At 40.0% G+C, this 13,296-nt stretch overlaps 1 protein-coding gene across 2 annotated transcripts in view; it reads left to right on the forward strand.

Annotated features, from left to right (window-relative positions):
* Window positions 1–13,296, forward strand: part of MRRF (mitochondrial ribosome recycling factor) — a 49,417-nt gene that overhangs the window by 2,132 nt on the left and 33,989 nt on the right. The window contains exons 2-4 of one of the 2 annotated variants that reach the window (XM_033122770.1): window positions 2,986–3,194; window positions 6,444–6,599; window positions 10,180–10,298. In XM_033122770.1, the coding sequence (XP_032978661.1) occupies window positions 3,011–3,194; window positions 6,444–6,599; window positions 10,180–10,298 (459 nt within the window). In that variant the 5' untranslated portion in view covers window positions 2,986–3,010. The remainder of the gene's footprint in view (window positions 1–2,985; window positions 3,195–6,443; window positions 6,600–10,179; window positions 10,299–13,296) is intronic. The other variant, XM_033122769.1, reaches the window with a different exon arrangement.

Below are 13,296 nucleotides of genomic sequence, written 5' to 3' on the forward strand. Positions count from 1 at the left end.
CACTGTGACCTGCCCAGTTAGGAATTTGATCAGTTCTTTCATTAGAACCACTTTTTCATCCACAGTGTGACATTATTTTATATACAAGGGCCTGCATGTGTGCACACCCACATTATAAAAATGAACATATAAGCAGTATACAGGTGGATTGGGAGGTATTGCTGGGGCAATAGGTAAGCTAGGACTTTGTGTTCCTCATCTAGTTCCCAAAATTAAAATGCACCTTCTGTGAAAAACAAGAAAATTCAAGTTTTGAGAACCTCAACTTTGGAAAAAGTGTGTATTTCAAGTACTTTTAAAAAATATCTCAACTGTTTGAATAATAATGCCAATAATTGTACTGAGTGTTTTATGTACGGTTTAGTATAATGGTTAAGAGCACAGACTCTGGAGCTAGACTGCCTGAAATAAAATCTTGGGTAAATTCTTCATCCATAAAATGGGTATAATAATAGTACTTATATCAAAGGGTTATCGTGAGGCTCAAATGAGCTAATATATGCAGAGTGGCACTTGTTTCTAGTACATAGTTATCACTATATAAGTATTAGCTATTGTTTCATTTTTGTTACAGTTATCTTTTTAAAGTCTCATTAGTGTCACCATGAGAAAGATGCCTTGGAAACTTGCTCAGAGAGGTTAAATAATCTGCCTAAGGTCACACAGCCAGTAAGTAGGGGAACTGAGATTCCAATTCAAGACTACGTGCAAAGCCCACATACTTCTTGTCATGTTTTTTTCTGAGTATAGGTTAATTTTGTCGGATAACACTTGGGCTCCCATAATGGTTCCTTTCCTCGACTTCTGTGCTGAACTGAGTGTTAATATGCAGGTCTTTAAGGTAAAGGGTCCAAGGGACTGCGTTTATTGAACTTCCACTTTGAAATTTCCTGACTTCTGTGCAATTAAAATCTACGCCTTAAGCATTTCAGTAATGTGGTTTATTTATAGAGTTGGCTTCCGGTTCACGTGTACTGGGTCTGCTTTTGGGTGCTGCGTTTTCTGTCAAAGGTTGTTTATTTCTAACCCAATTTGATTTCCTGTTGCTTTGTGGATTGGTTGTATGACCTGCAACAGGAACACCAGGAAACCTGTCTTAAATGGAGCAGCCGGCTTGAGACCCTGTAAATTAAAAAACAAAAACCACACATTTTTATACCGCCATATTTGGATGTGTGATTTAGGTATTGGCTATATTAGGCGAAAATCTAGATATAGAAACCTCACTTAGAGCCAAACTTTTGTGAATGATTTTGCCAAAATAGAGCAGAGCTATTAGCTCCATGCCTTTGGACCGTGCCAGTCTCTTGGAGCCTCAGTTTTTCCATCTGTAAAATGGAGATTATGATTTTACTTTTTTTTGGGCATTATTAAGAGGATTAAATGAAATAATATGGATAAAGCAAGCAGCTCAGTCTTGACCTCAGTAGTAGCTATTAATAATAGAGAAGAAGAGGAAAAACTATTCCTTTGTTGTTTTTCTTAAATCCAGATCTGTTTTTACTGACTTCCTCTACCAATCAGGGACATCTAGCATCCCTTACCATTAAAAATCCCATCAGGAGGAATTATTTGCCTTTGGGCTACTCATTTGCTTTGCTTTTAACAGATAACGATAACGACAGCTAGCTCTTATTAAGCAGTACTGTGTTCATGGCACCGTGCTAGGTGCTTTACACATATTCACTGTGTCGTTTTAAGATCAGGATTACCTTTCTCATTTTGCAGATGAGGGAACTGATGCCCAGAAAGATGGAGTGAATTGCCCAAAGGTGATACTTACATCCAGATCTGACTCTAGACTACCTGTGCATCAGTAATGACATGCAAGATTTCTATATTGTGTGTCACCCTGTCATGGAAGTTTTTGCAAGGGAAGGCGTCAAAGCTCTCCTTTTTGGGGGGCTCCGGCTGTCTGCCTGCCGCTGTGCCACATGTTTTACCTGCATAAATTCATTTATTTTTATTCTTCCCAACCGATGTAAAAACTATAATTATCCCCACTCGACACGTGAGGAACTCAATGGGCAGAGAGGTTCAAGGGCATTTAGGAGGTGGTGGAACTGGCATTGGATTCCAGGTCTTCCTGAGTGCAGAGTGGATGCTCCTACTCAGTTCGTCATACTGCATCCAAATTTTAGGATAGGATTTTTGTTTTTTAATGAAGATGGGACTGATTTTCAAAGATAGTAGCTTCCAGATATTTGAGGCTAATTGTTCTTAATTTTTAGCTGAGTGACAGCCAGGTTCTGGCAGAAGCTCCGTTGGCCAGTTAGCTAGGACTACGTGCTCTCAGAGGGAGCTGTAGGCTCCAACGTCCTTCCGTAGTCCGGGCCCTCAGAAGTGTAACTTGTGTTAACACAGAGAAGGGCGGCATTTTCCAGAGCTTTAGTTCTGTAACATGGAAGGCCCCAAACCTCAACCATGCTTCAGACTCACATTAAAGTGCATTCTAATTGGTAATCAGTGCATAAGGAACCAAAGAAAATTTTAATTCAATGCTGTCGTGTGAATTTTCCAGTCATTTTATGCCTGTTGAAATGGTTTTCTTATTTAGTTCAAAGTCTCTTCCAGTGCTCTGCACCCTCCCTCTTTATAGTATAACTTTATCAAGACTTTGTTCCTTTTCTCCTATAAGGATTTAATTAGCGTCATTAAAGATAATTAGGCTGCTGTGCATTTGCTGAACTCTGTGTTCCTTGTGCGCTGAGATGCATTAGGTGCAGTGGAGAAAGCATGGTAATTTGGAGTCCTACAGACTGTAGGCAAGTTACTTAAATCTCTGTGAGCCTCACTTTCTTTGTCCTGTAAAATGGGACTAATCATATTTCCTTGTACAGCTGTAAGGAAGAGGATTAGAGATAAATTGGGTAGCATATAGCTCAGTTTATAAGAGTTGTTTGATAATGGGCACAGATTATTTTCTGAAGTTGTAATAGAGTCTGTTTTACTTAGATCTCCTTTTTGTCGTATTCTTTTTAATAGGTGTTCACAAGGATTGTCCTCAGTCATGGCCTTGGGATTAAGGTGCTTCCGTTTGGCCCACCCTCCTGTTTGCAACGCCCTTGCAGCCTTGACCAGACCTGTTTCAGAAGTTATGCTGAAGACAGTGAATGGAAGACAAAATAACCACAGGCAATCCATGGCCTATCCAGCTGTACCAACCCGTCATTTCGCTACCAAGAAAGCCAAAGGTAGAGACGTGTGACCTTCTCACCCCTTTCTTATATGTAGCCCTTGAATGATCATAGCTGGAAGGATCTCACAGATGTACTGAATTTCTCTCTTTGCCGCATGAGAAAATGGTGTCTCAGATACTACAACTGATTAGCTGAAAAGGTCGCAGTGACGGAGAATCTAGGGTCTGTTTTCTCATTATCATACTGCTTCATATGTTACCATGGCTCAGAAAATGCCTAATTTCTTTCTTTGAGATTTACAACTAAAGGTGTAAGTGCCAAGCAAACCAGGATGCTTGAGGCAGGGATCAACATATTTTCTCCTTAAAGGAAGATCTGTGTTGGAAGTAAAATTAAAACCAGAAGGTTGCTGGGTAAGGGATATTAGAGCCGTGGATTTAGATGGATGATCTTAATGGTTTGTGTCATCCAAGAATGAGACTTTGATATACCCCAGGTCTCAGCTTAAATGTCACTTCTCAGGGAAGCCTTCCCTGACCTCTTAGGCTGGGTCAGGTCCCTTGTTACACGCACTCGTGCACATTGTTATTTTACCTTTGATGTACTTAGCACAGCACTCATTAATTATTTAATTAATTATAGGTTTGGTTATGGTTTGGTATATGTCTTCCATGCTGGGCCCAATGAGGATAAGGCCTGTGTTTTTCTTGTTTAGCACCTAACAGGACCTGACACATAGTATGTATCAAAAAATTTTGTTAAGTGAATGAGTGACAGAAGATTGTCAAGCAGAGTCCACTCCCAAGGATGGTGCTAGAAATATGCTATGAATATTTTTTTCCATTGACTTTCCTTTTATGGTTTTATGCAGGTTAATAGGAAAATTAACAAGTTGCTGAAAGAGCATTAATGCTTAGAAGACTTATATTCTGTTAATAGTGACAATAGTAATCACTTTTGATCTGTATGTTGCATTACATTTTTTTTTTTTTAAAGATTTTATTGGGGAAGGGGAATAGGACTTTATTGGGGAACAGTATGTACTTCCAGGACTTTTTTTTTTCCCCCAAGTCAAGTTGTCCTTTCAATCTTAGTTGTGGAGGGCGCAGCTCAGCTCCAGGTCCAGTTTCCGTTGCTAGTTGCAGGGGGCGCAGCCCACCATCCCTTGCGGGACTCGAGGGGTTGAACTGGCAACCTTGTGGTTGAGAGCCCACTGGCCCACGTGGGAATCGAACTGGAAGCCTTCGGAGTTAGGAGCACAGAGCTCCAACTGCCTGAGCCACCGGGCCGGCCCTGCATTAAATTTTTAAAAAATTGACATTAATTTAATCCTTATAATTATCCACTGAAGAAATTTATAATTTTCCAGGGAAGAAATTCTTATAATTATCTAGTGAAGCACAGGTCTCATCATTTTGTAAATGAAGAAACTGAGGTACATGTGTGACATTTGCCCATGGTCATGTCTAGCTCGTGACAGGACTGGAAACGGGGCTTCTGATGCCAGCAGCATCGCAGGCTCCTAGTAGTAACTAGACGTTAGCTGCAGCGTGTGAGCAGCGTCTGCTCACATTTAACTGGCTGTTTAGTGTTTGTCTTGTTTGAGTGCCTCTTTAAAACATTGGTTTGACTTTTCCTTTTATTTTTATTGGATTTCTATATTAGGAATGCTAATTCTTTGTTGATCTACAGGTACCTATTTCGATTTTACTTCATGGTGTCTTTTGTATCAGGTCCTTACCTGTAAAGTTTTAACTTGCATACTTGGTTAAAAAAATCTGAAGTTGAAAAAATTATTTCCATTGTTCTAGCTTCTATTGTTGCCCTTGGAAAGTATGCTATTATTCTAAACTTTGATGCTTTGTGGTTAATTTGTCTGTTCTTATTGGCCGTTTTCAAGATCTCTTTGTCCTTGCTTTTCTGCATTCACAAGCTGTTTGGGTATGAATTTACTTTTATTATCCTATTTGGAAATTGTGTTTCTGAACCTGAAGATTTGCATCTTTCATCAGTTCTGAAAATTCTAAGCCTTTAGCTTAACTTAAGGGCAACGAGGATTCAAGCATGATGGTGACGAAAGCAAATAAATGTTTAAAAAAAAAATTCTTCTGCTTACTGGTTGGTTGCATTAGGGAAAACATTTAAATGGCTTATGCCTCAGATTTCTCATCTGTACAATGGGGACAATAATAATCTCTGTTCTTCCTACCTCAGAGAGCTGCTTTGAGTATCTAATAGAAGAATGTACTTGAAATTCATTGCAAATTAATATGCTATACAAATAGCACAGGGTGTAGCTCGCTGTAGACGTTCGATAAATTTTTTTGTGAACGAATCTCAATAAATGTTTGTCAAACATTTTGTAAATGAACAACTGTAGGATAGTATTATTTAAATATATTTAATTTTTTCTCCTTCTCCCACCCTCCATAAAAAAAAAGCAAGAATATTTGTATTACTCACCAGAACAATCTATGTATATACACATGACAGAAGGTATGTGAAAAATCATCATGATGGTTTAGACATAACATATAATTTTGCTCAACTCTCAGTGCTGTTGATTTTCTAAAATGTTAGCCATTGTCACTACCACTGGTGGTGTTTAATGTTTCTGAACTACTGTTCTGTTTGTACCAGCCATTAAATACTTTGCATATCTTTGTCTTGGTCTACCTTTTAAAATGAATTAATGTATTTCCTTTGTCTCCAGTTAGATTTTCTGTTGGTAGCCTAATGGAAAGTTCATAGATTTAAAATTAGGCAGATCTGGGACCAAATCTTGGCTTTACCATTTCATGACTTTGTGACATTAGGCAGGTCATTTTAGTTTTCTTATCGTCTGTTTATTTTTCTGAAAAATAAGGAAATAATTCATTTACGGAGTGCCTGCCATATGAATAGTGCTCTTTTAGGTATTTGAATACTTAAATTTGTATCCTTGTAGCAACCTGGCAATATTGATAGTATCCCTGTTTCACAGGTAAGGAACCTGATACTCAGAAAAGTAGAGTAACTTGCCCAAGGTCATAAAGCTGGTTTGCATCATAGCCAGGATTTTCACGTGGGGTATCTCGTTATAAAGCCTGTGCCTTCACTAGTGTCTGAGAAAGTGGTTAGCACAGTGCAGAGTACCTAGTGGACACTCAGTAAATGGAGGCCTTTTTTTAGGGCAGTGGTAATGTTCTATAATTTTCCAGCACTTGGCATTTTTCCCTGCACATAGTAGGCATTTCTTCACTAGTTGTTTATTGTCTCTGTGTATGCTGCTGTTCTTTTATTCATTGAATGTTGACTTTCTAGCCAAAGGGAAAGGACAGTCCCAAACGAGAGTGACTCTTAACACTGCCTTGGTTGAAGATATAATCAGCTTGGACGAGGTGGAAGAAGAAATGAAGTCTGTGATGGAAGCACTGAAGGATAATTTCAATAAGACTGTAAATATAAGGACCTCACCAGGTTAGTGACTGAACCAGTCTTTTGGAGAAGGGCATAGTGAGAAAAGCATGGCTCTGGTAGAGCTGGGTTTTAGCTCCAGCTCTGATCCTTATTAACTGGTGACCATGGACGGTTACTATACTTTTCTGGTCCTCAGTTTCCTTGTTTAATTCCTACCTTATAGCTTTGGGGTGGGTATTAAAATAAGTGAGGGAACATATGTAATGTGGTTCTAGCACAGCGATGGGTTAACACTCCGTTTATTTATCCATTCAGCAAATATTTGTCTACTATGAACTAGGCATTGTGCTGGTACACAGTGGTGAACAAAAACAGGCCTGGTCTTTGCTGTTATGGAATCATACTTTCAAAAAATGGGAATTTTTTACGGCTATAATAAACACTATATATACTTCTAGGTATATTTTTCCTATTTGGCCGTTCTTATCCTTTGCTGGGAACCAACTGGCTGCAAACCTGCCCACCCGAGGCATTTCTGTACCCCTGAGCTTGACCAGGAAGATTACGTTTGGGTTAATAACTTCCTGCAAGTGGCTTTCTAAGTGGGAAATGTCAGAACTGTCTAGGAGAACTGTTTGCAGATGTGATGGAAGAAATGAGTTGTCAGCTAATGGTGCAGGCAGGCAGGAAAAATCCAATTGCTGTTAAATTGGCCTTTTGGAAATTGTCATCATCCTAGAGTCAAGCCTGGGACCCCCTCTGAAGGTATCTGTGGGAGCTCGGGCTGTTTCCACTCACGTCTTGGTTTGGATAGTTCGTAAGGAAACTGGAAAATATTTCATGAACTTGTTCTTAAGAAAACCAAGTGAAAAATATACAGCTCCGTTTATAAACACCAGCAGAAACATGCTGAGTTCAGAGATGAGATCCACTGTGAAACCAGAAGACCATTCCGTCATTTGTCAGCCCTTAGACTCGGGCATTTCGGCCTTTGCTGACAGGACAGCGTGCCATTCAATCTCTCCCAACTGTTTATTTTAAACTTGCTTATTATTTTAGGTATGAAACTGATAAAGTGCTTTGTCTCCCCTGTGCCTTCTGGCCTGTTAACATTCTGCAGCCGAAACCAGAGAGCGGTTTGAGAGGAGCTCAGGGAGAAATGTGATCCTTAAAATTAGCCAGCAAGCTTCACTCTTGTTGAACTTAAAAAGATGATGGGCCTGGAAAGAGGTTGGGAGTGTAATTTGTTAAATGTTAACCTCTGAGAAAATGAGGGGCAGGAATGAGGCTAAGGGAGATTCTCGCTGGGGACAGATTGAGGGAAAGGATTTGATGCCTTATGTCGCTATGGATTTAGGGAATGGGAACACCACAGTTGCATACTGGGAAGCCCATGCTGGGGCTTCTGTGGCAGAGGATCTTGTAGCAAACCAGGAAGGCTGAATTAAGACCCATTTTCAAAAGGCCTCCCATTGGTATTTCCTCTTTGCTTCTTTCTCTTTAGGGTTATGTTTGTGTAACGTTCTGTGTAGAACTTGGGGCCATGAAGACACTGGGTGAAACAGGCAGAACTTAGCCAGTCTTTTGTGGCCAGATTCTTCCATATCATCTTTCATTACTATCTGAACCAGCAAGCACTTTTCTTCTTATACCTCCATCTGTCTACCAGCAGTTTCTGTCTCCAAGAGAGTTGATTGTTTTTAATAGTTGTCTAAGATATGGGTTTATTCATTTGTTCATTCTTGCCCTCTCTCATCCATCCATCCATCCATCCATCCATCCATCCATCCATCCATACATTTATTCATCAAAGCATTATTGAGTTCTTATTTTGTGCTGGTTAATAATAGGTGCTATAGATACAGAGAGAAAACACATTGTTTTTACCTTTCAAGAGCCTAGAGCCTAATGTGAAGGGACAGACAAATAAACCAAAATGTATAAAATCATATAGTAAAGCAGAGTGGTGAAGACCTTAGCTTTGGAGTTGGTCAGACCTGGGTTTGAATTCAAGCTCCATTATTAGGAGCTCTTGTGACCCTGGGCAAGTTACTCTCTGTGCCTCAGTTTCCTCATCTGTTAAATAGTGGAACTATCTCAGAGTTATAATGATAATGAAAGCAAATAAATTATAGAAGTGTTTATCACAATTTCTTGCTTGTAGGAAGTGTTCAGCAAATATTGGTTATCATTATAATAGCAGTGTGCGTAGGATGCTTGGGAGCTCCTGGGGGGTTTGTAATCCAGCCTAGGAGGTCAGATGAGATTTCTGAGATTAGATGCTCATTACAGCGGAGTGTTAAAGAATGAGCAGGAGTTATTTGAACAGAGAAGGGCGTTCTCAGTAGAAGGAAAAATATATGCTAAACGTCTTGAGGCAAGAAAGATCAGACTATATTAGAGAAATTGTAAATAGGTTTGTTTGGTTAAAACATGGGAGAAAGTCAGGAAGTTATAATAATAGTTAGTGATTGGGCACTTACATATGCCAGGACACAGTTACAAGTGCTTTCCATAAACTCTTTTATTTAATCCTGATCACAAGTCTGTGAGATAAGTACAATTTTTATGCCTCGTTTAGAGATCAGGAAACAGACGCACAAAAGGTGGAAGGGATCTGCCCAGGGTCACACAAGCAGGAGATGGTAGAGTTGGTATTTGAATCCAGGTCAGTTGTCTTCAGAATCAAGGACATTTTTACTGTTATACCTCCAGATCGATTGAAGCCAGTGGTGTCACCACCTTCTCTCTTGTGATGGCATTGAGTACTCTGGTTGAGTACTTCAAATCAGATCTTTGGGCCATAGGATGGTACTGTATTAGTCCAACAACAGTTTTCTGGGACAACTCCCAATTTGTTTAAAAGACCCCTTTCCAACCCCAAACCCCTCTTTCTCTTTGTGTCTCAGAATGAGCCATCCTTAAGTGAATCCTACTGTGAATGGTAAGGTTTTTCTTGTAATTTGCATTTGAGTGGGAAATCAAGGAGTTTGAATAATGCCCCTTTTCCATCTGCTTGCCTTATTGGGTTGCTGAAAATTTTGCCCAGGGTTTTCTAGAATTCAGATATGGTTAAAGATCAGATCCAAGATAACAGTTAAGTGTTAATAGTTGGTATTTGTTTGTTTCTGAAGGGGATCTATGTACCAAAATCAAGATGATATAAGGGGGTGGTTTCAGACCTGGCTGCGTGTCAGAATCGCAGGGTGATCTTTAAAAAAATTATAGGCTCCCCCAAATCACAGGTTCCCAAGCCCTACAGAATGGGGATTTCTGGGGTGGGCTCAGGAATCTAAATGAAAAAGCTCCCAGATGATTCTGACAACACAGCCAAATTCGAGTTCCACTGGTATAAGGGAAAGAACTGTGATTGGAATCAGAATCCAGTTCTGTGTCACAGGAAACCTCTCAGACCCAGGCAAATCAGGATGGTTGGCCGCCCTGGTTGCTGGTAAAGAATTCTATCCTAGTTCTGTCAACACTTCAAAGCTCTTTCTATCATCTGATACTGTTGCTCCTATGAAAACCTTTTGACTGGTCTTGCCATTGATAAGGGATCCCTAAATAGTAGTCGAATATGAATTAGCTGGGGGCTGCTAAGGTCCGTCTGAATTCTGAGACCCCACCATTTTTCTTTCAGGATCCCTTGATCATATCACTGTGGTAACTGCTGATGGGAAGCTAGCTTTAAACCAGATTGGCCAGATCTCCATGAAGTCGCCACAGCTGATTCTGGTGAACATGGCCAGCTTCCCAGAGGTAAGGTGGCCTTGCTAAAAGGGTCCTTCTCCTTGGTCTATTTTGGAATGGAGGAGGCGGGGTCAAGTCAGGAGGAAGTAGTCCCTCCACCTGGGGATGAAACAAGAGAGAAGACATAAGAAGGGAACTTAAGGATAAGGAAAAACTCTTTTCCTGTTTCTAAATTCCTTTTCTGTTAAACTCAAACACTAGAAGCCAGGCAAGCAATTTGAATACTGAAACAGACCCCCATCTAAGAAAAACAACAGTGGCGATGCAGTGATTGGTGCTGGGCCAACATGTAGGGGGCTGTGGTGAACTGGAGAGCCCGTGCCCTGTCTGAAGGAAGCAGCCTATGTCCAGCTCCTGGTGCTCTTTTCCAAGCAGAAATGTAGGCCTGGTGATCAGCGTTACCAGATACTAAGATTTTTATTTCCAGAAGCCAGTAATCCAAATTTTTATGTGGGATCTTCGTTAAATGTTGATAACTGCTGTATTTTGCCGTGTATAATGCGCACTTTTTTGCTCAAATTTGTGAGGGAACAATAAGGATGCGTATTATACACGGGTAGTACTAATTCTGTATCTATATAAATGTTTTTAATTCTTTTATTTATGCTTATGAGTTAAAAGTGTAACTCTAAAAATCAATAATGATATTTCGCATCCAAAATAATACCCTGGAATACAATAGGTTTTGTTGGACTTACAACAAACTTGCAACAACAAAGAGTTCTTGGCCTTCTGTGATGTGTAAATATTGTAAATTTGTTATTGTACATAAAATTTCTTGTACCTTGTATCTGTTGTTGTGTTTTGTAATTATTTGTTACATAAAATGTCTTGTATCATGTTAAAAAATAAATGCTAAAATTCCTTTATAATACAAAAACAAGTACATAAATGTAAACAAATAAAAATTTGAATTAAAAAATTAAAATGAAAGATTTTTTTCCCCTGAAAGTTTGGGCCCAAAACGTGGGTGCATTATACATGGCAAAATATGGTAATTCACTTTTTTTTTTTTTAAAGAATATGAGACAGAACACATTAATGGGTCAGATTTGGCCTATGGGACACCAGTTTGTCACTTCTGCATTAGTATTTGGAGCAGACCCTCTAGAAATTCACATTGCTTTCAAACTGGACTGACCATTGCAGAATATTACATAGAGCACAGTGCTTTCAAGACTGGAAGGTGGGTTGCTTTAGATCTTTTCAGCCTTGAGGCTACGATTTTAAGTCTAGTTGAGGAAGATAAATGCGCTTTTCCTTATTGGTCCAGTGGGAATTGACCTGGATTGGGAGTCCTAGGGGACCTGGAATCTGGCCCAACTCTGCTACCAGCTGGCTATTTAACCTTGTGTAAGTAGCTTCATTCTCTAGACCTCCATTTCCTCATCTGTTACATGAGATGAAGGAATCTGAAGTCCCTTCCTGCTCTGATTGTCTGTTTCAGTATTTCTCTCCCAAAGACATAGACCAAAGTTGAACCTGCTGGATTAGAGATATAAGTAAGGAAAAGCCTTTGCTATGAACACTTTCAAATCAGAGGGCTCTTGTAGTTAATGGGCCAAGCACACTTGCCAGGGGGCTGTTATTCACCATTGCCCCATCACCATTCTCCATGCCACAGCCACAGTGAACTTTTAAAAATACACGTTGGATTATGTCATTCCCATGCTTTACATTTGTCAGTGGCTTCAAGTAATCTTTAAGAAAAAGACTACTGTGTCTTTGAAGGCTTCGCGTGATATGGCCCCTGCCTGTCCCTCCCAGTCTCTCTGGGCTTGTGTCTCCGTCATCCTTGCAGACTGTTTTAGCCACCTTAGCTGTCCTCAGACACACTGCACCATGTGCACCTTCGGAGCCTTTGCACATGTTCTTCGCTTTGCTTGTAATACTCTTCCCTGGCTGATTACTACTTATATTTGGGATCACAGCTTCAATGTCACTTTCTCAGGGAGACCTTCCCTAACCTACCCAGCCTAAGTTATTCCTCCACACTGACCTCTCCTATAGAGCACAGTTCTTTTTTGTCATTGCTCTTATCATTATTAATAGATATACACTTATTTATGTCTTTATTTTCCATCTCACTTTCACTAAATTGTAAGCTGGGAATGTAGGAATAATATCTGACTGTCTCGTTGTGTTGAGCACCTGAAACAGTGCCTGGCACGTGGAAGCACTCAGTGAATTTTCCTCAAAGGGATGAATATATGTTATTAGGTTGATGGAAGGGAGTCACTCATTCCTGGGGTTACTGAAGAGCAGAGAAATGACGAAAAGGGAACTGTCACCTCTTTCCTTTTCTGGCCCCCTCTGAACTGCGGAGGCCTCTCCGCCGGTTCATCTAATCCCATAGGCACTGCAGGCCAATTTAGGGAACAGCCTCCTAATTACTTGAAGACCTCATCAGGCAGATTGCTTTTCAGAGCCAGCCACTTCTGTTATTAAATAGCAAATGTCAGTCACGGAAGAAACACCTGATTGGCCACCAGAGCATCTCATGAGGCAAAAGAAGATATTAACAGCTTAATTTTTTCTTAGGAAGTTGGAGTATATTGTCATTTTTCAACCAGAGCCATCTTTGCCATTTCTCCAAGTTGAAATTCTGTGGGTTTGGGAGGGGAGGGGCCAGAAACCTTTATAGGCATCTCACAGAGATCCTTTACAAGGACAGAGTGAGGAAGTGTGAGTTACATTGTCTTTTGAATTCCTTTATCTCATCTGGTGTATATATTAAACAAATAGCCCTAACTAAACATTTCCTTCCTCCCCTTTAGAAGCTGTTCATAGAGTACCCAGGTTCATAGCTTCAAAATGCTGAGCTAATCCTCTCTGTGTTTATGTAATTCCTTTCTGTCTCACATGCGGCTGGCTTTCTTTCCAAACCTGTGCGTTTCTGTGTCATGCTGTGGTGACACGATGCAGATTTACATGCATAATCTTTTCAAATGCATTGAAGACAGAAAACTGTGTTGCATTTGTTTAACATGTGTCCTGCTTGATAAAT

Source organism: Rhinolophus ferrumequinum, chromosome 12, assembly GCF_004115265.2.
Source record: "Rhinolophus ferrumequinum isolate MPI-CBG mRhiFer1 chromosome 12, mRhiFer1_v1.p, whole genome shotgun sequence".
Lineage (NCBI taxonomy): Eukaryota > Metazoa > Chordata > Mammalia > Chiroptera > Rhinolophidae > Rhinolophus > Rhinolophus ferrumequinum.